At 46.7% G+C, this 27,527-nt stretch overlaps 1 protein-coding gene across 1 annotated transcript in view; it reads left to right on the forward strand.

The window, feature by feature from the left end:
• The first annotated feature begins 24,064 nt into the window (after positions 1 to 24,064).
• Positions 24,065 to 27,527, forward strand: part of LOC131573470 (cadherin EGF LAG seven-pass G-type receptor 1-like) — a 163,679-nt gene continuing 160,216 nt past the window's right edge. The window contains exon 1 of the mRNA XM_058827458.1: positions 24,065 to 26,907. Within this exon, the coding sequence (XP_058683441.1) occupies positions 24,225 to 26,907 (2,683 nt within the window). The 5' untranslated portion in view covers positions 24,065 to 24,224. The remainder of the gene's footprint in view (positions 26,908 to 27,527) is intronic.

The raw sequence follows: 27,527 nt of genomic DNA on the forward strand, positions 1-27,527 counted from the left end.
GTCTCTAAAGGTACACAAGCTTAACATAATGGGGAAAAATAAGTATATAGAGAAAAAAATCCCAACTTACAACTAGCTGATTTAAAGTATTTATTTCCAAGGAAATAAATTTTGCTGCTTGTACTGATTTCCATTTTGATACTCCTTCCCAAACACACACATAGTGCACTTTAAAAACAGAGCTGACACCAAGGTATCAGGAAGACCCAAATCAGGCTATAAAAGGTAGAGCATAACCCTATGGTCATGCTTCTCCAGGATGTTGGGAGATAATTTTTTTTTTTAATTATCCAGTTACTATCTAATAATTACGGACTGGTTATTCAAAGACCATTAGACAATTATTAATTGGACTCAGGAACCAGATGAATATGCCTGTTGGCAGAACCAAGTAGAAGAACTCAGGAACATCAAAAGAAATTATGAGAGGATGAGGTTTGAATTAAGAGGAGCAGCCCTTCATGCAGTAAGTAGTCCACCTATAGAACCTTTGCCAATGGCTGTTGAAGATGCTAGAATTGGCTGAAGGACAAACTATTGGGAGAAAAATTCTTAAAGTCTTGCTAAATACATATAAACTATGCTGAAAAATACTATAGGCCAAGAGAATACAGAAAGGAATCAACAGTATGTGTCTGTCCTATTTCTACAGTCTTTCTTGCCTATTTTGTCACAGCCACAGCTGGAAATAAGATTTTGGGTTGGATGCACCAAAGGACTGGTCCAGGTTGGCTCTATACACACACGAACTGTAAAAAGTTTCAGGCAGTTTTCTGAGGCCTGTGGAGGTTAGAAATAATCATAAAAGGAATTTTTTTACCTTGCTTTTCTATATGGTTCCTGCACTTGCTTTGATAGGTATGTGGACTCTGTTACCCTGGCTTACATGAAAAATGTAAGAGATGTTTTGTTTTTAAAATAGTTAGGGTTAATAAACACAGATGGTGTGAGAATGAGGAATGGAGCTTCTGCTTTCTCATATAATGGAAAGCTGTTCTCAAAAGCATATCTCATTTTCTCCCTTGAAGCAGTTGATTTAAAAAAAAAAAAAAAAAATACACCATTTCCTGCCTTCTAATGTCCATAATGCTAATTCCATCCCCTGGCAAAAAAAAATCTCTCATAGAAATTCATTCAGATAAAGAATTCTTACAGATGTAACTGTCTTCTAACAAAAGAAGATTATTCCAATAGTAATAGAAATGGGAAGACTGGTAGGAATGAGAAAGGAATGGCAATGGGTGGGTGTGAGACACCAGAAGGGACCAAAGGCAGGAGACTGTAAGTGATTGCTGCAGGAGTGACAGATGCTGGTGTTAACTTGCTGAGGAGCTCACCAAGATGCCAGCACACACAGTGTGCTGCTGTTTGGGAGACATTTTGGACTCATTTGGAAGTGAAGGGCAGGAAGTGAATCCTGGTAACTCCCAGGGCTGGAGCAGGATGGACAGTGTAGTGACTACCAGAAAAGGTAGAAAAGGCACATCCAGAGCCAGCACATGTCACCAATTCAAGAGCAACACAGGAAATGTGATGCAGACATTCAGGCATCATCCCTCATGCTCAAAGTAATTGCAAAGTTGGACACACATATCCTGCTGGTCAGACAGCTTGGATACAGCCGTCTCATGAGCGTGCTGCTTTAAAATAACTTCATCCACCAATAAGGAGAAAAAATCACTCTCCTATAGGGATTTGTGTTCAGTTTGCTGTGCACTGTGGCTGCTCATCAATCATTTGGGTACATCCAGCCTTGGGACAGGAAAACTGTCTCATCTTCTGGGCACCGCTCCCATTTATGGGCTGTTAAACCTCCTCCTGATCAGGTGCTGAGAGCATTCTTTATACAAAGTACATCCAAATTTGCAGATTCAGAAAAACGTCCAGTACAACTTTCCAAATAAACCAGGAGATGTTTCTCACTTAATCTGCCCCATGGATTCAACACATTCTGATGAATACCATGCCTGCCTCTGAAAAAGTCACTCTGGACAGGAGAGCTACGAGTGCAGTTGATATGAGCACCCAGTGTCAAGTCTTTGCCTCAGACTGCCTGGAAGAAAAAAACAAAAGAGGAAGGAATATAAGGGCACCACACTGAATTTCACTGAAGTGAAGGAAATGTGAGGGTATTGAAGCTTTTTTTTTGGTGTTTTTTTTTGTTTGTTTGGGGTTTTTTGTTGTTTTGTTGTTTTTTTTTCTTTTGGTGGGCTTTTGGTTTGTTTGGATTGCTGTAGTATTCAAGGGATTCAAGGAAGCCTGGTCTTGCAGGCACAGATGAAAACAGGCTATTGAACTGCTCCATTCCAATAAAACCTGCCCTTGCACAAAGCTTTCTGAGGCATGACTAAGTTATAGCAAAGTGGGAAGCCTACGACAGCAAGGGCTGCCTGAGCATGTTGAGAGGAAGATGGTTGCTTTGTTGGGAGGTTACTTTTTTGGGATGAACATATCTCACAGTTAGTTTCTCCTGTCATCAAGGTAATAAAAAGTCACATCTGAGTATTGACTTCAGAGATGCAGTATCCTCCTATCTCTTCCACAAACACCCTGCAAATGCTGCATCCACACGTACTCGCACTAAATCCGTGCTGCCCCCATACTGACTTGCACTCTGGCCCTGGGTTAGAGCCAAACAACTGCAGCTTCCAGTGGAAAACTCCATGGCAGAGCAAGAGACTAAAATCGGAATTCATCCCTCAGTGCCTTTTGCAGCTTGTTTTGTAGAGAAAGGACCGAGACACCTCACGCTGCAGCTGATCCTGGCTAACAAAAGCTGTCTCAGTGGGGTCCGCAAGCAGTCACTGGGCACTCAGCAGGAGAGCCCGAGCTCTTTTTAGCCCGGATGATTCAGCACAAAGAAGCCTCTGGAGCTCAGCAGCAGGCATCTCGCTCCTCTTCGCATCACGCCTCTTCGCAGGTTTTAAATACAAGGGGACAAAAGTTCTTACAAACCCCTGATTCTGTCAATTCCCTGAACATACGCCTGAAATGCTCTTTCTGGCATTTAAGTGTCTTTAAATGGGAAAGTTGTAGCTGAGGATAGCATGCACCATCTCCCTTTCAGAGCCAGCTTGCGCTGGGCCGCCTGTGGCCGCAGGGCAGGAGCTGAGCCCCCGAGCGGAGCCCGCTGCCGGCAGGGCCGAGCTCCGCCCTGAGGAAGGGACGGCATCGCAGCCACCAAAACCTCAGCCGTGCTTCAAAGCGATTAAAAGTGCAAGAGGATCTTCATAACAAAAGACTAAGTAGATGCAAGTTTGCAAGTAACAGTAGCTCTCCGCTTTATGGGAAAGTTACAGCAGAGAGAAAGCGCAGGAGGAAGCGGTTCCACCCTGCCAGCTGCTGTGGGGACTGCAGCACCCTCAGAAACAGCCCATGCCTGCTGGTCCAGGCAAGGAGCCTTCTCTAGATAAAGGCAGAACAGAAAGTCACGCCCTAGCTGCCCTATCCATGTGAATGAATAGGCAGTTCAGACTGTTCAGAAAGAAATACTCAGATTTTGGAAATTTTTCCTCTTTTTTTTTTTTTGTTTCAGTTTTGGTTTTTCTATTTCTTTTGCTGTTGCTTTTATTTTTGTTTGTTTGCTTGCTTTGTTTATAATTTACCATTTTGATAAAATTATTCATGTTTTCTTCCTGCTGCTTTTTCCGATTGCTTCCCAACACGTGACCCCCAGCCCTGCCATTACTCCTATTCCTAACCTGGGACACGCTTTTCTACCCCACTGCTGAGGCTGGGCAGCTATTTGGAAAAAAGAAATCAAGTAAAATACATATAGGAAGAAGCAAGCATTTCTGAAGCAAGGGATAACAGATCAGTACCCTAGAAACTGTTTTTATAAAATAAATTATTAGTGAGGAAGTGTGTGTGACTTTGAGCAGAAATCCATTCCCCAGTGAGTGCCATCTCTTCCAGGCTCCCCACTGAGTGCACTTTTGCTTTCTAATATTTTTGGACAAGAGATCAGTTTAGGAGGCAGCCAAGGGTGAGAACTCCTTGGAAATTAGACACAGTACTACTGTTATTTAAATCTCTCACACATCTCTTTACCACAGCTAAGTGCTTGCAATGGATGGAAATCCAACCTCTGCTTCTCATTCTAGTTTCAAAACAGGTACATTAGCTGGGTCTGGTGATACAAGTACTAGCAGTAGTACTAGCATCTGTTGTTGCTGTAATCAACCTTCATGAAAGGTCTTTTGCCTGTCCTTGAAGGCAGTTTGACAGTGAAACTGTTTCCAGCATTGAAAATGGTGTCCTCTCCATTTTGTGGTTATCCCACATTCCTGCACTTGTCAGATGATGACCCAGAAGAGGCAGCAGCCATATCAGACAATCTTCTCTGTCCCCTGGAGTCAGCCAGGGATAAGGTTTGACGGGGTACTATAAAAAATTTATTAGAAGACGTGTGGTTAAGCTGACATCTCTGGGCACTTGTGGGATTTCATGGCACAGCACAGTCAGGTTGCATTTCACTGTGCAGGGCTGCTCTTCTCCTGTGCTAGTATCTCCCTGGCTTTGTCAGTGAGCCCTCACAGTCAGAGATTTCAGCTGTGGGCATGCACAGTCTAAACCATATCATGTGTTATATCACGTCTGTCTTGCTAGAGGCCCAGTGCTGTGCTCAGGAAGCTCCTGGATACTCAGGCTATAATTGAGATTTCATTAAGAATTTAAATTATTTTTAGCAAGTTGGAAAAAGTCCTTTTTCATCATCTAAGATTTAGTTGTCTCCTTCAAGTTAGCCAGCCAAGAAACTTCCACTGGGGTGCTGAGTCACACAGCTGAAGATGGTAGCACCTTGTTCTTGCAGGAACGAGTGTGATATCATCTGGGTTTGAGCCCTGAAATATCACCCATGACATACTGACAAGCTGAGTCAGTGAGACGGCCAGAGGGGAAGAGGCCTTGGACACAGCAACCACCCTCTCCAGCAACCCAGTCCAAAGCCTTGAGCCTCAAAGGCGACACACACAGCTCCTTCCAGCAGCTCCTCTAAAAGCTGGCTTAAACCTGCTGCTGACAGTTATTTTCATTCTCATAGATAACTGTAAGCTCTGGGTATGGCAGAGCAGTATTTGGTATAAATCAGTTAATTGAAACTCAGCCAACTTGTGTCAGAGCTGAAATAAACCTGAAAGGTTTCGTAGCAAGCATTTTATTTTTATTTTAGCCATGCTAAAGTAATTAAAAGGAGACCAAGTCTCAACACTAAAGAAAACAGCTTCTCTTCCAGAGAGACTGCTCCCAGGCACAGGACAGGCTGGCAGGATGGCAAGGAGGAGTGCCAGGGGATGCTGCCAGGTGCCAGGGGTGCTGCAGGCAAGGGCTTGTTCTTGGCTCTGCTGCCCTCCCCCCACCAGCACTTTGCACAAGCATCCCCCTCTTTCTTCTGCTCCTCACTGCGTGTGGCTTTGGCTAGCTCTTCCCTAACAGGCAAGGAGGTACCAGCTCCTCTCCCTCTGAGCTCCTGTCTCCAGAAGCAGATTAAAGTTGAAGAAATGAAGGGGATATCCATTTCAAAGCCCCCCAGCCACAATCTACAGGTGAAAAGGCCTCCGAGGATTGCTCATCATGCCACCACGTGGATGAGGTAAGTTTTTACAGTACTGTTGAGGGAGGAGTTTTAGTCTCCACACATGCTGTCAGCTGCAAAAACCCAGCATGGATAAAGGAACATCATTTTGCTTTACTCCTCTCTGCCTGGATGACATGTATCTGATGTGCTGGTACCTTTCAGCACTGGACTTAAGAGCAATTTCCACTTTATGAGTTGACATGCACTAGGAGGAAGTGACCTATAGCCCAGGAGTGCACACTTCTCTCATTTTACAATGGAAGGAACCTGAAAACCTTCCTTGAAGAGCAATATCTGAAATTAGGCAAGGCTATAGTAAGTAAGACATGGCTGAGGGAGAACACAGATCCATGAAGTGTCCACACATTCAGCAGTGTCTGGTGGTTGTGTATCCCCCAGGATGTCACATTGCTGACCTTCCCACCAGCAGCCATGTGTAAGCTATTAACTGTTTGCCATGGCAAGCTGCTGGGCTGAGAGATGCTGAACAACATCCAATTCAGCTCAGTATGAAGCTCATTCAGCTCAGGCTGGCATAGACGTCCTCTCCTCAGACCTGATGCTCACAGGGACAGCCAAGAGCCCTTCCAGGCTACCATTTACCATCTTTGTATATTTTAGGGCAGAAACTCTCTCTGAGTCAAGTCTCAGCAGGGTTTATCTGAAGGCAGGATGTCAGGGACATGGGTCATGGCCTTTTGGAAAAGTGGACAGCCCCTTGAGAAGATCATCCTGTAGATCTGTTCTCACTCACCTGCTGGACTGGCACAGCTGCTTTGCCTTCCCCACAGGAAACCTCTCCACTGAAAGAGAAAACTTAGTGCTGCTTTCTGAATCCCACAGAGTACAAGATAAATCCATCTGCAGAGAAAAAAAAAAAGGAGAAACAGAGTGTGCAAGTTTTGCAGACAGCTTTTGCAGGCACCTGACATCAGCTGCACCTCTGTCCTGCCTGCAGCTGCTGCCAGAAGTTTTTGCCATTCCCATGTCTGTCCTGGAAGAAGTTGTCGCTCTGCTATTTGGAGATTGTGGGCACAGGCAGCAGCTTGAGAACAGTCTTGGGCTTCAGGAGCCCAAAGACTTTCCAGCTTTACCTGCTCACTTCATAGGGCTGTCACCATGAGGAATTCACTGAGCTACCTGGCTGGGTTTCTCCTGCACTGAGTGCCACGAGCAGCACAAAGCTGGGAAAATTCAAACAACAGCTTCTCAGGGATTCAGCTCATGTCTAGTGCCATGGTCACGGAATGACCTACACATACCCTTTCATCTTCTAGTTAGAAATAAAACAGGAAAATTATCATTTCTCTTACCCTGACTCCCATAAGAAGAGGAGTAAGGAGAGCACAGATTCCTGAAGCTTATGGAGAGTAGTTAAATATTGTTCCAGACTGACCAAGCCTTGTATTCAGCCATCCCTGCTCTCCCTCCAGTGTTTCTTCTGCCTAACAGCACTGGTCAAATCCATGGTGCTCATATCTCCAATGGGCATATTCTGCAGCAGAGTTTTGGTTAGATGAAGTGGGTGTTAGCTTCATCCAGTGCCATGATTTTGAAGGTGGGACTGCAGGTTCCCTCCTCTACCCTGATTTGGAGATGTCCTGGAGCAGACAAACCTGTGCACGCATACAGAGGCAGTGGGGGGATTAGGGACAGATTTTTGAAGCCTGTGTCTGTTCTCCTGATGCTGAAGGAGCCAGGATCTAGCTGGCAGAGCACAGTGCTTTTCTCATTCTGCAGAGCAAGCTGAGATTTGAGTTCCTTTGGTTCTTCTTGCAAGTCAAATCCAATGCTTTGATTACTTCATGAGGGACCTGTGGGAACGGAATCTGACATGCTACATCTCTCCCTTAAACTAACATGATCCTACTACAGTGGAAGTTTGGGGGATTAGCAGCACTTAATGACACAGTTCTTTGAGTAGTATAAATCTTCCTCATTCTCAGGTTGGAAGAGTCACAAGGTAATGACAAATATTTGTTCTCTTTAATGTGTGTACCAAGGGAGGAGAGCCCAGCTCTTTCCAGTTTCCTCCTCCATCCCTCTGACAGCTTCAATACCACCTGCTCTTAGAGCAAAGTGGGCACAGAAATAAAATCCAAGCTGATTTTTGGATGGGCAGGCAACACAGGCTTATAATGTGAGAACATGTACTTTATTTTTAAGTACAGTGAAGAACTTGGGCACACCTTGTTGCAGATGGAATGATTCACTTCACTTGAAACAAAAAAGTATCAATATTCTTATTGATATAAAACATCAATTTAAAAATGTTTCATAGTAAATGCAACAGATTTAACAAATTCAATCGCAAGGTACACTTGGTTATTTGCTGAGTAGAGGACAGAGTAGGACAAAACTGTCAGGGAGACTCTCCCATTGAATCCTCAGGTTCAGAAAGGATCCTCTTGCATTCTAAACTCCTACTTTGAGGGGAGTTTAGGGATGGCTGGATCCAGACTTTGTCACAAAACTGGTCAATGATTTGTAAAGGATTGTGTAAAGGATTTTACATGTGCAATCAATCCTTTTCATTACTTAGCTAAGATTTCAAAGTTTCAGAAAACCTAAAAATGAAAATTTAGGTCTTTCCTCCATGCTGCCTTTCCTGTACATTACTGTTATTCTACCATCTTTCCTCCAAGACCCAGGATCATTGCTCAAATTCCCTGGGAGCCAGGACCAGCCTCACAGGCTCCCACTGCTTCACCTCACTGCTCGGCTGTCAAGGACCTTGAGCACTCTCCTCTGCCTCCCAGGCTGTCCCAAAATTGGCTCCTACTCCCCAGCAGCTCTTCTCATCCTTGTCCTCCTCCTCATCATCATGTGTTCACCCCTCTCCCTCATCTGTAAAGACAGATATAGCCTGTATCTTCTTTTGCCAAAGCCTGTAAATGCTGGATCATCCTGCCCTTCTCTGGTCTGTTCCCACTAAGGAATCAGACAAAAAAGAAGTTTCTGCTTTTCTTGTGTAGCTTGCAGATTACAAAAAGGTTTCAACACAGTACCTCACTGGTGTATGCACGTCACAGTGAGGACACTGGGAAGACTGACTGGCTGTCTGGTCTCACCCTGCAAGGCTCAGTCAGAGCAATCACCAGCTAATGGAACAAGGTGTACTGAAAGCCCTGGGGCTTCGGACTGAAACACTGTGGTCCAGAGATGTGACCAGATCCCAGGCTCTCAGGGATCTATGGTGGCAGGGAAATAGCATGAAGAGAAACCCAGAGGCTGCTTTTCAACAGCAGTGTCCCCCTGCTGAGTGCCACCATTGTGCTGCTGAGCCATGTGCACCTCCCAGTGCTGCCCACTGCACTGGGATGGCAGAGATGGAACCCTACTGTGCTGTAGCCACATCCCACATCCCCATCCCAGGGTGTCCACAGCACCCTTCAGATGTGGGACTAGGCCCATCATTTACACCCTTTGGGTTCCAGCGGGTGTGTGGTTTGAGCTTTTGGTTTGCTTCGCCTTTTTTTTTTTCACTGGTGAATGAACCATTCTTTATGTTGTTATTATGGGGGATGGTTGAGAATCTACAGCCTGGCTCTGCCAAGACAGACATGTATTATCAGTGCTCTCATTTGAGCTTATATGTGCATGGTCTGTGGAATAATGGGGTCCTGATCCACATGGGGGTCTTCAGTGAGCTGCTGCAATATGGAAGATAGCAGGTACAGATGATATATAAGGTTCAGAGAAGATTCATGTCTTTGAAAATTCAAAATTGATGCTGCTCCTGTACAGAGAATAAATTATCTATGTAAACTTTGTCCTTAGTTTTCCATTTGCTTACATTTGCTAATGTTTCTGCTCCATGTAAGTAAAACTGATAAAAACTCATGAAAAGGTCATTAGCATAATATGTACACTGCTGTGGATATCTAAGGTTTCAGACCTTTGAATATTGATGCCAAGATTTGGCCCTTTTTTAATGGCTCTTTTTGTAAGGCCACACTTGAAAAATCTGTGATTTAAAAAACATTTTACAGGCAAATTGTTAAATTTTACAAAAAACCAAAACCAAAACCAAAACAAAAAAAAAACCCCAACAACCCACCCTCCTTCTAAAGAGCTTCATTGGATACTCTTTGAGAGACCAGTTATTCAAATGTTGTTATCATTGTATTAAAAGGTACAGCAACTCTAGCATGATTAATTTTTCATGTATTGAGTAGAAAGGGATAATTAGTGTGCTTCATACCGATTGACTGCAAAGGTTTTCTAATTAAGTAGATGACTACAGAGATAATGAGATTCAAAATTAATTTTTATATATGAATTTGGCCATACCTATTTTAAGAGCCATGAAGACAGATTGGTCAGAAGCTTTCTTTTGATGTCAATCAGACTGCTATTTTGGAAATAGGCGTTTTATCACCAGGGTGGCTGTTTTGCAATGGCGTTGCCTCTACCTGGTGGCTGGAAGATGTATTGCATGATTCCCAGGGGTTGATTATTTTTGGTTGCAGGCGGGCAGTATTTTTGGATAAGAATATATATATAAACATGAAAAGCACTCTAAGCTTTTACTATCTGAGGACTCATCTTTTTTCCCCACTCCACAGCTGAGTCAAGTAACTATTGGAAAGGATTGGTGGTGTGGATATGTGAATAAATAAGGTACATTAATCACAGTTAGCGTCAGCAGTCATGATTCACTTATCTGTAAGATTCCTCTGAAACCATCAACAAACTGCTGTCAAAAGACAAGAAAAACCTGAAAGATACAGTCAGTTCGATTTTCCAAAGGCATTGGGGAAATCCTTCAACAGCAGCTTGTGAAATAGCTGCCATGGATCAAGAGAGAGTGTTTTCATGTGAGCAAGCAATTGGCAAAACCCAGGAATACAGCATTATTCACAGGGAAGGGGAGTCCCAGCTGGAGTCCTACACTGACATATGCTGCGGCTCCTCTGAGCAACCAGTTTCTACAAAATCCGCAAAAGAAGGTGAATAATAGACCTTCTGGGATATTGAGTAAAGTCAGTCAACTATATGCAGCTGTCCAAAATAATAAGGACAGAAGTTACTTCAGCAGTTGCAGAAGGGTTTCAGAATACACAGAAAATGGACAATAAAATGGCAAGTGAAATTGCAGATAAAAGACACAGTTTAAGTCAAACCTGTTAGCAAACCTAATTGTAGCCTCCAATGTGCAGACATAAAACCTGAACAAGCTATTGCAAATCAAAACAAGATGCACAGTTCTGGGCCCCCATTTCAAGGCAAATATAAATGTGAAAATCAGTTACAGGAAAAACTGTAGCCATTAGCCCTGAAAACAAATAACGGGGGGAGGTCAGGGTTGGTGTTGTTGCAGAGAATGACTGTGTGCATGAAGTCTTGAGCAGGATGAAAAAAGGGAGCAGAGGACATTGTTTGAGGGTGTTTGCAACCCCCACCTGGGGAAGCTACAGGGATGCTGTAGCTGGGATGCTACAGAGAAGGAAGGGAAGGGTTTCTCGCACAATAAATGCTGAAGTTTCACCATAGTCTGTGGGAGGATGCCAACGTTTGCACAGTTCAGAAAGCAATCGGACAAATTCCTTGGAGAAAAATCCATTTGGCACTATTAAGAACAAAGGTGTTATTTCTAGTCAGGAAGTCTTTGGACCACAAATAGTTGCAGTTTGCAAGCACTTCTGTGAAACACCAGCACTTTCTTGTTAACTCCTTTTGCTCTGCCTGCAGGACCTGTCACTGCCAGAGACAGGGTAACAAGCCAGGAAGCTCTTTGGCCTGCTTATTCTTGATGTTTTGGTATCATTTATATCCAGTAAATTCCACATTTGAGGAAAAACATCAAAGGCTACTAAGCATTTCCTGGAACACATCTCATCTCCCACTAGATGACATTTCAAACCTCAGCAGGAGTCATCTACAGTGTTTATAACAGGAATGCAGACAGCAAGCCAGAAAAACCTCCAACTAAATGTGAAAATGGGCTAAAATCCTTTCTGTTACTAAGTCTACAGTGTGCAACAAATGTTACACTGAGAAACTGCAACAAATTTCCGTAGTACCTGTACTTAAGAAGTCTGTATAGCATCTATAGGTCACCTTAATTCTGGCATACTCTTGCAAACTTGACTTTACGAAGGCAGTAAAGTTAATTTAGTTTGGTCTCTGTGCATTTTTGTGTGAATGGTTAGTAGGAATAATTTTTAAAATCAGCAAGACTTTACATTTGTACTGTACATTTCTGCAGGTGGGATGATTTTCCTTCATCAGACCCCCTATGGATCAAGCTGCTCTCTTCCTGTGAGTGCAGGCAAAGCCTGCCCCAGACATGGAAGCAACCCATTGGAGGGTCTTGTCTGCCTCCACCTTTCAGTCAGATTGTGTCTCAGGGCAGTCAGTGCTCCCACAGCACTGAAACCCTGATCATGGTCCATGGTGAGCACTGGTGCTTTACAGGCTCAGACCAAGAGGTGCTGAGTACCCCCTGCCATGGCCACCCCACCTGTGGCACAGTCTTCACTGCACAGTCAGCCTCAAGCAACACCAAGAGGAAGAGAACAGGTCTGTATGGCTTTCAGATAAGCCAACAGCACCCTATAAACCCTTCAGTGACAGTGCTGGTTATAGTAATACAGAGGCAATCCAACACAAGCAAAGAAACTGGGCTCAGACCTGCCAGCAGACATCATGCCAGCTGTGACTATCACACCTAGCGTAACTCAATTAGCAAAACTGTCAGTGCATAATAGGACAAGCTAGATGAACAACACCAGTGAGGGCTGCCAGGAAGGTCCACCCGGCATTCCACATGTTTGATCAGACTGCTTCTGATTGACCACTGCAGTACTGCAAGCTCATGCCCCAAACAGTTCCAGTGGCTGGGATTTAGACTCCAAAGGAGAGGGAAAACCACAGAAAAATGCTTGATTAGGAGCAGCCATGGCTCTTGGATCACCCTGCCATTGTCTCTACACATCCAAAGGAAGCCTCTGTACTGGGTGATGAAGTGCAGTGACAGCGCTGATACTGGATAGCTCTTCCAGCCCTTCCAGGTTTCACTAGCTGGGTTTTACAGGAGGATGGGATAGCTTGGCACAGGTTGACTGCAACCCATGACAACCGTCCTGAGAAGTTCAATACCAGATAGGAAGCCTGCCAAATTGTGAGATTATTGTGATTTTTCACTTTGCAACCAATTTCTACTGCAGCATTATATCTCAGCAAGTCCTAAAAGATTGGTTTCAGATGGGGCCAGAAGAAAGGGAACACTAACTGATCCTTCCTCCTGGCAGTTTCATCCCTCTCTTCTGTTCTGCCGCAGTAATTTACCTCGCTCTATCTTCCTTGCCCTGTTTTATCCTGCTATTTTTCCACTGTTTGCTGTCCTGTTTTGAACCACAGAAAGGCTGAATTTGGAAAAGACCTCTGGAAGTATCTGGTCAAAGCCTCTGCTCAAAAAAGGTCATCTACAGCTGGTTGTCCAGGCCCACAGTAAGATGGCCTTTTGAGTATCTCCAAGGACAGAGACTCCCCAAGATGAAGACTACTGGGCAGTTTGTGCCAGCGCTCAGTCACCCTCTCAGTGACAAGGTGTTTCCTTGATGTTCAGAGGGAGCCTCCTGTGTTTTGGTTTGTGCTCATTGCCTTTGGCCCTGTCACTGGGCACCACTGAGAAGAGCCCAGCTCCATCCTCTGTGCACCCTCCCTTCAGGTAGCTGTATACCTTGATGAGATCCCCCTGAGCCATCTCTTCTCCAGGCTGAGCAGTCCCAGCTCGCTCAGCCTTTCCTTACAGGAGAGGTGCTCCAGCCCTCTCACGGTCTGCATGGCCCTTCTCTGGGCTGTCTCCAGTATATCCTGCACAGGGGAGCGCACAGCTGAACCCAGCACTCCAGTTGTGGGCTCCCCAGTGCAGAGCAGAGGGGCAGGATCCTCCTGACATCCTCCTCCTGGGAATGCTTTAGTGCAGCCTGGAACGACACCAATAGCTCGCTTTGCACTCCACTGCACAAGACTGGGGGAACAACACTGCAGAACTCACCTGAGAAGAGATGTTTCATTGAAAGAACTCCAATAGTCACCAAGTTCCTACCAATGGATTAACAAGGCTAACCATTTTGTATTTTAGAAAAATGCTGCCTTGAGGCTGAACCAACCATTGGATCAAAAGTTACAGTATATGAAGAAGGCAAGGCCTTTCCAAGAGAGCCTTGCCTCAATACAATAATGGAGATCATGGATTAGGACAGGAAGCAATCTTGGCTGTAGAACAGTAAAACACAGATACAGGGCAACATGCCTTCAGCAACCCAAACATTCACACATCTCTGGCGTCTGCAGGTTTTATACAGCATGCAGTTTGGTGAGAAAGCAAAGAAAGAATATGAGAATATTCTCTTCCAAACAAGACTACAGGCTTCCCTTCATGATGCCCTTTCCCAAGAAGCAACCCATTAGCATCCAGTGATACCCACCTGTGAGAAGTCCAGCATCCCAGGACTCCAGCACTGTGCCCCATGACTACCCCAGGACTCTTCTCTGTCCCAGTCTGCACTGACAGCATGCTCTGGGGGTTAAAATTTTCAGAATAAGCCAATTTTGACAACCTTTTTCATCAGTGACAGTGGCAGCTGTGGGAACACTTTTACTTCCAAGTCTCTCAGCCTCCTCATAGTTCAGAAAATATTTCATTTTCTCCACTGTGGGTGGAAATGGAGATCAGCACTTTCTAATGTTAGAGCAATGCTCTCTGCCTCAGTAGCAGAGTCCCAGTGCTTCACCCACAGTCTGCAAAACCCAAGGGCACCCTGCATTTCTCTAACATGACATGGCAAAAGGTGAAACTCACTGTAAAGGCAGCAGCTAAGGGTGATGATACACAATCCAGTAGGAATGGTTAGAGACATTCCCAGAGGATTTCTTTCACCTGAAAATGTGGTTTAGGCCCCTGAAGACAATGAAATCATCAAAATGGCATTTATAGCTGAAGATCAGGTCAGGAATTATAAAATTATTGAGGTTGGAAGAGACCTTATAGATCACGAAGTCAAATCATCAGCCCACTGAACCCCTAAACTACTGAGCTATTAGGGAGAAGCAGGCAGGGTGGGAGCAGTGCTGTTTTGGCTCTGCAGAGCCCTGTGAAACCATTGCTGTGGCATGGCTCATGGTGGGGTTTGAAACCAAAGCTCCTCTGTGGAAACCATCTTGTGTGACTCTTGCTTCTTTGAGGTCTGTGAGAGCCATGCCTGTCAGGGAAAATCAGCCTGGCAGCAGAGGTGGAGCTGGAGTACATCCCTGACAGCCTAATGAGCTTCCCATTCCCCCAGCCTGTCTAACCAGCGACCATTTTTGTCCTTTTTCCTGACTACAGTGTTCAGACTGGAATATCTGAAGATAAGGCTGTTTTGGGGCATGCCAGATAGGACAGGAAATGACTCCTGGCTGTAACTGAGCAGGAAAGAGGGGTCTTGTATCCACATGGCACATCCTCCCACAGCCACTGTGGTGCTGCCAGTGAGGCTGCTGTGTGCTGAAGGGCTCCAGTCACTGCAAATAAGCTCCACCAATTTTACTTAAAAAGCAGAATTTGGACTCCTTCCCAGATTATAACTACCTATATATAAATATAATGATAATTACGCTACCTGAGAGAGTCCTCAGAGCACAAAGCTGACAAGTGATGACAACTAAATTCATTAAGAGTGCAAACGCTCTTCCTCTCCTTTATGAAACAACACTGAGTGATCTCTGAAGAAATCCAGCAACCAGAGACAGTCTGTTAATAAGTGCTGAGCCTGGTGAAAGCTGCTGGAGAGGCAGGACAATGAACCGTCGTGCTCAGTAGTGAGCAGAGCAGCAGAAAATAGAACAGCTAAGATACTAGATTTTGAAAATGCAAAGTGTTTCATACATTCGGATTGAAATCTGTCTTTCAGTTTGTTTAAACTAGGAAATCAATCAGGGCAGGGGCCATTTTTTGTCACAGAGGCCAACTCTTATGGCACGGCTTGCTCCCAGAAAACAGCCCTTTTACCTTTCCCAACACACACAGGGTAGCTCCATCCAAATTTCTCACAGAGCATAGTCCCAAGGGCTGTGCAAAGCCCAGCCTGGCATGGGCTGACCAAGGAGGTGAGCTGACACAAGCAAAGCTCAGCCTGGGAGCTCAGCAGCAGTGCAATACACACAGCCTGGACCTGATCCCTCTGGATGCCTGCAGATGGACAAGGTGTCTCTGTGTAACCATCCCAGAGCCAGAGAGAGCCTAAACTGAGGCCCAGCACAGTATTTGTGAGGCTTTAAAAGTGTTTTTTCAAACACTTCCTGTTTTTCCACATTCAGAGTTGCCAAACCTCAGGTGTGCTGACAAACACTCAGAAATATATTACAAAATGCATCTATGAGAAAAATATTACTATTCCTAGGTGTCTTGGGAAAAGATGAAAAGAGAGTATGGTGCAGAGTGTGCCTCCAGTCCAGGACTAGAAACCAAGACTGTCTTTCTATTGAATTCTAGATATGAAATAAAACTAAGAAAGGGGTGGGGGCATGGAGGGTGGAACATAACAATAGTCATAATATCTCACATGCAAATCCTACAGTGATTAGGAGAGGTGCTAAATGCTGACCTTACCTTCTCTTGCTGAAACAGCCACAAAGCTTTATTCCCACCATTATCTGAGCAACTCGTTATGCTGACTTCATATTCCCACATTAAGCATTTCAGTTAATATTTTTATTTTTCCAGCAGGGCAACTAATTCCCTGCCTTCAAGTGCTTCATTAGAGCTGTGTGTTTCCTCTCCTAAGAGGCTGAAACCCCTTGTCTTTGAATGCAATTGAACTTCTGGAAAATGAACAGGTTAGACCAAAGTCACAGTGTTACTGCTTTCACTCCACCTTCATGCCCATCCACCGAAGAATACTCTTTGATAAGTAGCTGAAAGAATTTTAGAGCTTGGACGGAAAGGCCTAATCCTGTCTCTATTTAAACAATAAAAAGTTCAGAAAATGTTAGTTCACTCCAGCAAAAAAATATTTTGGAGGCATTAAAATCCCTAGAAAACAGTATTTCAGTGTGAAATGTTTGTCTGAATAGTAGAGAGAGCTGAAGGAAATACTAAGGGAGAAATTGGAGCAGTCTGGATTCTGACATCATATTACAAACATCCATGTGTAGTTACTGAGGAGTAGCTACTGATGGTGGTACAAGAAGAGTATCCCCACATTCCCAAGTAAATGCAGAGCATGCCTACCCAACAAGCAGTGCAGTCTTGCTGACTTCTCCACAGCCAGGAGCATTTCTATCAGTACTTGAACTCTACTACTTAATCTTCTCACCTGTGTCATCTCCTTGCTCCTCTTGTCTCTTGTAGCACCACCAGGACTGCTCCCTGGTGACCACATCAGGGTGTTGGTAATGTGTTGTTAGACTTGAGTCCCAGACACATCACTCAGTCAAGCTAGAATGTCTACCAAGATAGTGTTTCCCTTTTGTACTCTGGTCTTATTAATTAGCCCTCTAATCCCCTGATTAAACAACAGGAGCTTGCAAAGCAAGGGAATCTGTCCTGCTGCACCTTTATTTTGATGAGCTGACAGCAAACTTTCAGCAAACTCTTGGGAAAAGCCACAAGAGCTGACTTTTTAATCTGCTTGTACATTATAAGGTGAGACCCTCTGAGAAAGAAAGGGCAAATCCTGCAAAACAAACAGTAAAAGGGAATTTTCAAGGGTTTGTTTTTCACTCAGTACCCCAGTTAATGTATAGGAGAGATATGTAAAGAACAGAGAAACACATCAATGTGCAGACTTGGGCTTTCTCTGCTTACTTGATATGCATGATTAATCCCACATTTTATTTATTAGTTTGTTACAGTATGTGTTACAGAGCTTGTTATTATGTAGAACTCCTTTTCTGATGCATTAATCTCTGTATCTCTCCCTTCATAAATAACAATCAAGCCTTATTCAGCTTTTATTTGCTCTTGGCCATTGTGCAATTTTTGAACATGAAATTTGCTCTTCTATTGGTTTATTTGTCGTTTTGCATGTTGTAACTAGTGGAGCCTTTAGCCAAAGTGAGGAGGGAAAAAAATACCCAAACCAATTTAGAGTGAGGAAACTCACAGGCAGTGTTTGAGTAGGGTGGAGCGGAGCTCCTTAGGGTAAATTATAAATGGATGGTATGAAGTCTAAAGAAATAAACAAGTTCCAACACCAAATCGCTGCTGTATCCACTGAGGATTTTAAAAGAGGCAACAGTATGATTCGCTACAACAAATGCCAAGAGAGCTCTAAACCACTTCTACTCTTTCTGAAAAGAAAAGCTACATACAGCCATGAAGCCTTGAACATAATTCCTGCAAGAAGGATCCCATCATTTTGAAATCCATTCTTGGCTTTAAGAAGAATGTATATTAGCAATAAAAGTATTTTCTGGAACAAATCCAAACTTGTGTGGTTCCTGCAATAGGTGAAGGATCAAATTTCACCATATGGAGGTTGAACTAGTTCTACTTTTAAAATAACCTCAGATGCAATGTGGAAACATAAATTACTTTTGCTCATTTGACCATTCTTGGGCTGGACATGGAACAGATTGGCACAGGGACTGGGAGTCCAAACATCTGTTCACAGAGAAATTTCTCATGCTTTCTTTCTGTAGTGATTGGAGAAATAGTCTAAAATCCCTGGTTTATCCATCTTATATTCACTACAGTGATCCTGTCAGCTCTGTCCTTGGTCTAGTTTGCACACTGTAGCAGGATGAGGTCTCCTGAAGGAGCTTTGAGCAGACAGAGATCCTCTCTGTGGTGCCCTGTCCCAGCAAGACAGGGGTGACTCGGCCAGTGACAGAGCAGGGCTCCCATCTGCCTCCTGCCATGGGCACAGGGAACCTTCAAAACTGAGGAATTCCTCTTAGGTTTCCACTTTCATTTTTTATTAGGCTTTGTCTGGGATCACAGAAGATTGCTCTCTGCTGATGTGCAGCCCCAGACAATAAAGGCACCCAGCCTGAGGGTAGGATGTAACAGCAACCAGCACAGGTAGTCTGAAAACCAGCAAGTTATTTCTTATTTGGTTTTGGTTTGTTTTGTTTTTTTCATGTCTTATATGCTCTTAGTTTATTTGAAATAACAGGTAATAAATAATGGCCCCTCCAAAGTCTAGTATTATTTACTTCTAATGTGTGGCACAAAACATCCAGTTCCTTTCCAGTTGCTGGAAAATTGTAAGGTTGTGGAATAAATTGTGGTTAAGGGCTGTTTTATTACTACCTGTTGTGGTTTCTTAGATTATTTTCTCAAAGTGTTACCTTAGCAGGAATAGATCACTGGTGCATTTGTGAAGTAAATAAATGCAGTTATGAAAATGTGATACATGTATCAATTTATGTTAGCACTAAGTATATAGAGATCTTGCACAAGATATAGGTTGTGTTGCATGGATGCCTAAATTGGAGTGTAAATTTTCTTCTTCCCCCAGGCAAGAGTTTAGAAGACAAAATCCCTGGCTTGGAGGGGTGGGGGACACACTGCATATTACTTTTTTTTTTGCAATATATTTCATAAATCCAATGACAAAAAAAAAAACTTTTCACCACTCTTGTTCCTTAAAAAAAAAAAGAAAAAAGTGAACTATTTTAACACAGCATTACTGAATGTGAAATTTTAAGTCTTAAGTCTTTCCTCTAAGTACTGGTGATCTGAGATAAGAAAAGCTCCATTTCCTTCTATAAAACCGCCTCTTCCACAGGGATGGATTTACACTGAATCACTTTATTCCCAACCTTTAAAGTACTATTGGATCTAGATGCAGACAATGCCAGCTTTGCATGAGCCTTCCTCTGGGCTACAGTCCCAATTAAGAAATGATTCTTGATCTCTCTCCTGGTCTTGTAAACTTCATATTTTAGGAAAATCCCTTAAAGTTTAACTACTTTTTTTTTTTTTTTTTAAGCTAAGCACTGAATGAAGCTGGGTAACAATTCCATCCTTTTTTTTATTATTATTTCTTTTAAATTCAATTTGGAAAGAAAATTGAAATATTTGACTCTTAGACAAGTTGAAACAGAGCTTGCTTTTTTTTTTTTTTTTTTTTTTTTTTTAAGCTGTGAAATAAATATGTCATCAATTGGTACTAAGGAAACAAAGGGTCAAGGAAAACCTCACCTGCTTGCATTTTTCATGGACGTCACTCATCATGGTGTTGTCAGTGTGATTTCTTCTATAGGAAAAGGACAGCTTATATGAGAAGAAAAGATTAATGAGAAAATCTGCAATATCAGACACAAAGAAAATATCTGGTTTTCTTTGAAGGATCAGCTAAGTCACTAAAAACTTGCCAGCTAACACAAGAGAGACACGTGCTTCTCTTTCTGCTCCCCACCTTGAGGTGCCTTTACCAAACCTTCTGCCTCACCGTTGCTTCTCTGACTCTTCTGGACCCCCAGAAGCAGCAGCAGAAACAGACCCCCTCAGCCCTGACCTCTGATCTAACAGCGACCCCTGTCTCCATACAGAGAGATCTGGGAACAGGCACGAGTAATTTCTGAAGATTTGAGTTGCCAGAGTGTTAAATAAATCATTCTTTTTGCTAGAGCAGTGAGTCAGTTGTAAAGACTGTATTCACCATTTTGGATTTGAAATCTATTTTAATGGCAAAATAATATAACAAATGGTGTCATGCATGCAAGGAACAGTAAGGATAGTATATTTAATAAAAAATTGTGAAACATCAGATCATCAAGGAGAAATTGTCTGGAAATGGAAGGCAGGTCATACAAATAGGGAAAAGATGGAGGATTTTGTTTAATCATACACAAAATTGGTTTATGCAGAAGATATTACAGGATCGTCTCAGCTCACAGTTGCCCCTTATTGCAATAAAAAGAAAAACGTTTAAACTGTCCCTTCTTAAAAATTTATTTTATCTTGAAATATGTGCTTGGATCTCATTTCTGAAGAGCCAAGAAAATATATTATTTTATAACAAGAGGTTATTTTTCAAATTGTGGGCATTAAGCATAGCAGCAAGAAAATGTAGAGTGAAACAAGAAAAGTATGAACTTAAACTAAAGTTTCCTTATGCAAATCCCAAGTTAATATTGATTAACCTAGCTACCATATGAGTTGCTTTGTTTCTGGAGTACAAAGCAGGTCACTGCATCTACTCAAGCTCAATAAGCAAATGGAAAGTTATATTTAATTTTTTTAACTTTCTTTTAATGAGTGATCATTTTCATCAGAGGATATGCAAAGCCAGGTAAATTTCCAAATTCCATTGTTAAAAATCCCTAACTGGGTAAAGCTGAATCAGCAAGACATCTTCCAAAAACGCAATTTAAAAAGTTCTTTTTCCTCCTGACAGACCTGGCAATTATCCAGGTGGTTGGGCTTTTTTTTATTTCCTTCCTTCCTTCCTTCCTTCCTTCCTTCCTTCCTTCCTTCCTTCCTTCCTTCCTTCCTTCCTTCCTTCCTTCCTTCCTTCCTTCCTTCCTTCCTTCCTTCCTTCCTTCCTTCCTTCCTTCCTTCCTTCCTTCCTTCCTTCCTTCCTTCCTTCCTTCCTTCCTTCCTTCCTTCCTTCCTTCCTTCCTTCCTTCCTTCCTTCCTTCCTTCCTTCCTTCCTTCCTTCCTTCCTTCCTTCCTTCCTTCCGCCACTTCCGCCACTTCCTTCCGCCACTTCCTTCCGCCACTTCCTTCCGCCACTTCCTTCCGCCACTTCCTTCCGCCACTTCCTTCCGCCACTTCCTTCCGCCACTTCCTTCCGCCACTTCCTTCCGCCACTTCCTTCCTTCCTTCCTTCCTTCCTTCCTTCCTTCCTTCCTTCCTTCCTTCCTTCCTTCCTTCCTTCCTTCCTTCCTTCCTTCCTTCCTTCCTTCCTTCCTTCCTTCCTTCCTTCCTTCCTTCCTTCCTTCCTTCCTTCCTTCCTTCCGCCACTTCCGCCACTTCCTTCCGCCACTTCCTTCCGCCACTTCCTTCCGCCACTTCCTTCCGCCACTTCCTTCCGCCACTTCCTTCCGCCACTTCCTTCCTTCCTTCCTTCCTTCCTTCCTTCCTTCCTTCCTTCCTTCCTTCCTTCCTTCCTTCCTTCCTTCCTTCCTTCCTTCCTTCCTTCCTTCCTTCCTTCCTTCCTTCCTTCCTTCCTTCCTTCCTTCCTTCCTTCCTTCCTTCCTTCCTTCCTTCCTTCCTTCCTTCCTTCCTTCCTTCCTTCCTTCCTTCCTTCCTTCCTTCCTTCCTTCCTTCCTTCCTTCCTTCCTTCCTTCCTTCCTTCCTTCCTTCCGCCACTTCCTTCCTTCCTTCCGCCACTTCCTTCCGCCACTTCCTTCCGCCACTTCCTTCCGCCACTTCCTTCCTTCCTTCCTTCCTTCCTTCCTCCCTCCCTCCCTCCCTCCCTCCCTCCCTCGCAATAATGCATTTCAGGGAATGAAAGCCACTGAAAGAATCTGTTTATTCATAGTCTTCTTGTAAGTGCTGAAGAGCCTGAACCGACAGTGACAGATCGCACTGAAAGTTGAGTGCCAGATCCCACAAGCAGCAAAGTTTTGCAAAATCCCGGTCGGCAACTGTGGACTGCTTGTTGTTCACCATCCCAAGTTTTCTTCCTACAAAAACGTCTTGTACGAGGGATGTCTGTATATTAGCATCGGTCTTTGCCGCCAGCGGCAAACAGGGCGAGCTCTGCAGGCAGGGTGAGAAGGCAGGGAGGAGGAGAAGGCAGGCAGGGTGAGAAGGCAGGGAGGAGGAGAAGGCAGGCAGGGAGAGAAGGCAGGCAGGGTGAGAAGGCAGGCAGGGAGAGAAGGCAGGCAGGAGGAGAAGGCAGGCAGGGAGAGAAGGCAGGCAGGAGGAGAAGGCAGGCAGGGAGAGAAGGCAGGCAGGGAGAGAAGGCAGGCAGGGAGAGAAGGCAGGCAGCTCTCCCGCTCCCCGTGCCGCGGCTCCGAGCCGCCCGCGCCTCCCCGCCGCCCCCACCAGGGGCCACTGCAGCCGCGGGGATGCGGCCGCAGCTCGGGCGCACCGCTCAGGCGGCCACATCGCGAAGGGAAAAGTAGCGCCACATAAAGCATTCAGCATAAATTCGTAGAATAGGCATTGTAATCACCGGTGAAACATTTTCATGCGGAGTTGGGCTTTGCTTCTTCCCACGGAAGTTTGCGCCCTGTCCATCATTATTTGCGATTGCCCCAAAGAAATCTTTTACTCAAGGCTCCAGATACGGCCGGCTGCTTTGCGTGTTTCAGAGCAAGGCGTGAGCCCGGCAGCAGATCTTGCCCCGGGATACCCTTGGACCCCCACATGATGCTGATTTTGCCCTGGAAAGTTGTATCACTTTATTCCCCCCCCGACTCCCCCCCCTTTCATAGAGAGAATTGAATAAAGTTCATTTAAAAGAATTGCTGTTTAACTTTGCTCTGGACAACAGATCTGAGACGACAGGTGGCTGCTGCGTGGGGAAGCGGCCGAGAGTCGCCGCCCGCGGAGCTCCGTCCGCATGGGGCAGCGGAGCAGCCGCAGCGGGACCTGCTCCGAGCCCGCACGGCCCTGCCGGGCCGGGCAGCTCCCCCGGCCACCGAGGGGCGCCGGGCGGCGGAGCGGGAGCCCCGCGGGGCTGAAGTCGGCCCGGCCCCCGCCGCCGCCGCCCGGGAGGGGCCGGGCGGGGCCGGCAGGAAACCCCGCCCCGGGCAGCGCCCGCCGCGCTCCGCGCAGCCTGCGCTGCTCAGCGGAGCCGAGCCGAGCCGGGAGGCTGCAGCGGGACGGGACGGGACAGGACGGGACGGACGAGGCGCGGCGGCTCTGCCGTGTCGCGCAGCCACGCGGGACCGCGCCGCCCGTGGGCCGGCCCCGCCGCGGGGGGGGACCTCGGTATTTGATTTTCTTTTCTTTTTGGCGAAGGAGAGGAGCAGCAGGTTTATGCTAATCGCCCTCTGGGGAGCGGCGGCGGGAGGAGGAGAGGAGCCATTTTGAACTCACTTCAAAGTTTAAGGTGGAAAAGTTGGAGCTCTCCAGCCCGCTGCCCGCGGACCGGGACGGGGCGCGGGGCTCGGGGCCGGCGGTGCCCGGGAGGCGAGGGCGGTGGGGGGGGCGGGCCGGCAGCTGATGGATGCGGGCGGGCGGGCAGCCCGGCGGGTGGATGGATTGTGCAGCAGCCCGCTGCCCGGCCCCGCTGCCCGCTGAGCTCCGGAGATGCCGCGGCTGCTGTCCGCCGCCGCCTGCGTGTCCTGGGCCGCGCTGCTCTGCGCCCTGGCGTCGGCAGGCGGCGGGGACCCGCGGCCGCCCCGCGCCGCCCCGCTCCTCCACCTGCCCGCGGGGCGTCCCGCCGCTGCCGCCGAGCCGCCGGCGCTGCCGCCCGCCGGGCGCCTGAGGGCTGCGGGGACCGCGCCGCGCCGCGCTCCGCCCGCCGAGCCCCGCGGGCCCCGTGGCGGCGGCCCCTGCCCGCGGCGCTCCCGGCACCGGGCGGCCGCCGAGCCCCGCGGAGCCGCCGCCGGCTGCGCCCAGCCGCCGGGCAGGGAGGGCGGCGGGCGGCGAGGAGCGCGGCGGACGCGGAGCCTCAACAACCCCCCGCAGTTTCAGCTGCCCAGCTATCAGGTCTCCATCCCCGAGAACGAACCGGCCGGCACGGCGGTCATCGTGCTGCGGGCCCAGGACCCTGACGAGGGTGAAGCCGGCCGGCTGGCATACTCCATGGAGGCGCTCTTCGACGAGCGCTCCAACGACTACTTCACCATCGACTCCGAGACGGGCAGTGTGGTCACTGCCCGCAGCCTTGACCGGGAGACGAAGGACACCCACGTGCTGAAGGTTACCGCCTCCGACCATGGTTCCCCACGCCGCCGCTCGGCTACCACCTATCTGACGGTGACTGTGAGTGACACCAATGACCACGAGCCAGTGTTTGAGCAACCCGAGTACCGGGAGAGCATCCGGGAGAACCTGGAGGTGGGTTATGAGGTGCTGACCATCCGTGCCACTGATGGTGATGCCCCAGCCAATGCCAACATGCTTTACCGCCTGCTGGAGCCAGGAGCTGGTGATGGAGTCTTTGAGATTGACCCGCGTTCCGGGGTTGTGAGGACCCGAGCCTCGGTGGACCGTGAGGAGGTCTCTGAGTACCACCTGGTGGTGGAAGCCAATGACCAAGGCAAGGATCCAGGACCACGCAGTGCCACGGCTATGGTGCACATCACTGTAGAGGATGAGAATGACAACTACCCTCAGTTCAGTGAGAAGCGCTACCTGGTCCAGGTACCAGAGGATGCCCCGGTGAACAGCCAGATACTGCAGGTACAGGCCACAGATCGAGACCGGGGCAGCAATGCCCAGGTGCACTACAGCATTGTGAGTGGCAACCTGAAAGGCCAGTTCTACATTCACTCTTTCTCTGGCGCCATCGACCTCATCAACCCTCTGGATTATGAGACTATTCGGGAGTATACGCTCCGGATCAAAGCCCAGGATGGGGGCAGACCTCCTTTGATCAACTCCAGTGGTATGGTGTCAGTGCAGGTTGTAGACGTGAATGACAATGCCCCCATCTTTGTGAGCACTCCTTTCCAGGCCACAGTGCTGGAGAATGTTCCTCTGGGCTACTCAGTGCTGCACATCCAGGCTGTGGATGCTGACTCTGGAGAGAATGCCCGCTTGGAGTACAAACTCATAGAGATGGCACCGTCCACTGGGAGTGCCCCTGCAGCAGGTGACTCTGGATTCCCTTTTCAAATCAACAACAGCACAGGGTGGATCACTGTGGCTGCAGAACTGGACCGAGAGACTGTGGAAAACTATCACTTTGGGGTGGAGGCCAGGGACCATGGTGTGCCAGTCATGACCTCCTCAGCCAGCGTGTCCATCACTGTCCTGGACGTGAACGACAACAACCCCACCTTCACAGAGAAGGTGTATCACCTCAGACTGAATGAGGATGCAGCTGTGGGCAGCAGTGTCCTGACCCTGACAGCAGTGGACAGGGACGTTAACAGTGTTGTGACTTACCAGATTACCAGTGGCAACACCAGGAACCGTTTTGCCATCACCAGTCAGAGTGGAGGAGGATTGATCACACTGGCCTTGCCCCTGGATTACAAGCAAGAAAGGCAGTACGTGCTCACAGTCACTGCCTCTGATGGCACTCGCTTTGACACCGTCCAGGTCTTCATCAATGTCACAGATGCCAACACACACCGCCCAGTCTTCCAGAGCTCCCACTACACAGTGAGCGTCAGTGAGGACAAGCCCATTGGCACCTCTATTGTCACCATCAGTGCCACTGATGAAGACACGGGGGAGAATGCGAGAATCACTTACATTTTGGATGATAATATCCCCCAGTTCCGCATTGACCCTGATACAGGCACCATCACCACCTTGATGGAGCTGGACTATGAGGACCAGGCCTCCTACACATTGGCCATTACAGCCCATGACAATGGTATCCCCCAGAAATCGGACACAACATATGTTGAGATTCTCATCCTGGATGCCAATGACAATGCACCCCGCTTCCTGCGCGACCGCTACCAGGGATCAGTTTTTGAGGATGTGCCACTCTCCACCAGCGTTCTGCAGCTGTCTGCCACTGACCGTGACTCAGGCCTCAATGGCCGTCTCCTCTACACATTCCAAGGCGGTGACGATGGAGATGGAGACTTCTACATTGAACCCACTTCTGGAGTGATACGCACGCTGCGCAAGCTGGACCGCGAGAACGTGGCTGTCTACAGCCTGCGGGCCTTTGCCGTGGACAGGGGCAGCCCACCACTGAAAGCCTCTGTGGACATCCAGGTGACTGTGCTGGACATTAATGACAACCCCCCTGTCTTTGAGAAGGATGAATTTGATATCTTTGTGGAGGAGAACAGCCCCGTGGGCTCTATTGTGGCACGAATCAGTGCAGCTGATCCTGACGAGGGGACCAATGCACAGATCATGTACCAGATTGTAGAGGGGAACATCCCTGAGGTCTTCCAACTAGACTTGCTCAATGGAGACCTCACAGCCCTAATGGACCTGGATTATGAGAGCCGGACAGAGTATGTTATTGTGGTGCAGGCCACTTCAGCCCCTCTTGTGAGCCGAGCAACTGTGCACATCCGCCTCCTGGACCAGAACGACAATCCACCCGTGCTGCAGGACTTCCAGATCCTCTTCAATAACTACGTGACCAACAAGTCCAACAGCTTTCCCTCTGGTGTGATTGGCAAGATCCCAGCTCATGATCCCGATGTGTCTGATAGCCTGGCCTACACTTTTGTCCAAGGCAATGAGTTAAACTTGCTCCTTTTGGACTCTGCCACTGGGGAACTCAAACTCAGTCGTGATCTGGACAACAACAGACCCCTGGAAGCCCTTATGAAAGTGTCAGTCTCAGGTAAGCAAGTATTTGAGTGCATGATTTTGTTTGTCAGACCTGTATAGGGGCATGGGCAGAGATAACACACTTGCAGTTTAGAGTGTAGCTCTTGGTTTCCTGAAGCAGCAATTTATCTGTGAAAGTTTTGGAGAGGAACCACAAAAATGTATCAAGCCTATGTGCTGTGGATTGAAGTGGTGCTTTGAAGTTATTTAGTAAACGTGGATCAGAAGGATAAATAAATATGAGTGTGCATGGAAGGGAGCATACTCCCTCAGCTGAGGTGGTACCTTGGCAGAAGGTTTTTTGATGTTGTTCCATGAAGGTAGTAAATGATGTAACTTGCAACGATGTAGGGAATGCATGTGTATCTGTATTGCTGTCTTCCCTCTTTCTTCATTTTTCTCTAAAAAACAAAGTTGAGATTTGATATCTCTTGCTTTTTCAGCAACAAAACAAGTTTACTCACTTCTGTGTACCCAGAAGATTGGCTGGTAGTTCCTCAGACCTCAGCCCAGAGCTGGTGTAGCCCAGATGGATGTGCTGCTGGTGTTTGCATTTCTGACCTGCACTCCTGTGGGAAATGGCAGCTCTGAAAGCAATGAGTTCTGGCTGTGTGATAGCTGTGTAACATGGAT

Source organism: Poecile atricapillus, chromosome Z (assembly GCF_030490865.1).
Source record: "Poecile atricapillus isolate bPoeAtr1 chromosome Z, bPoeAtr1.hap1, whole genome shotgun sequence".
NCBI classification, from domain to species: domain Eukaryota; kingdom Metazoa; phylum Chordata; class Aves; order Passeriformes; family Paridae; genus Poecile; species Poecile atricapillus.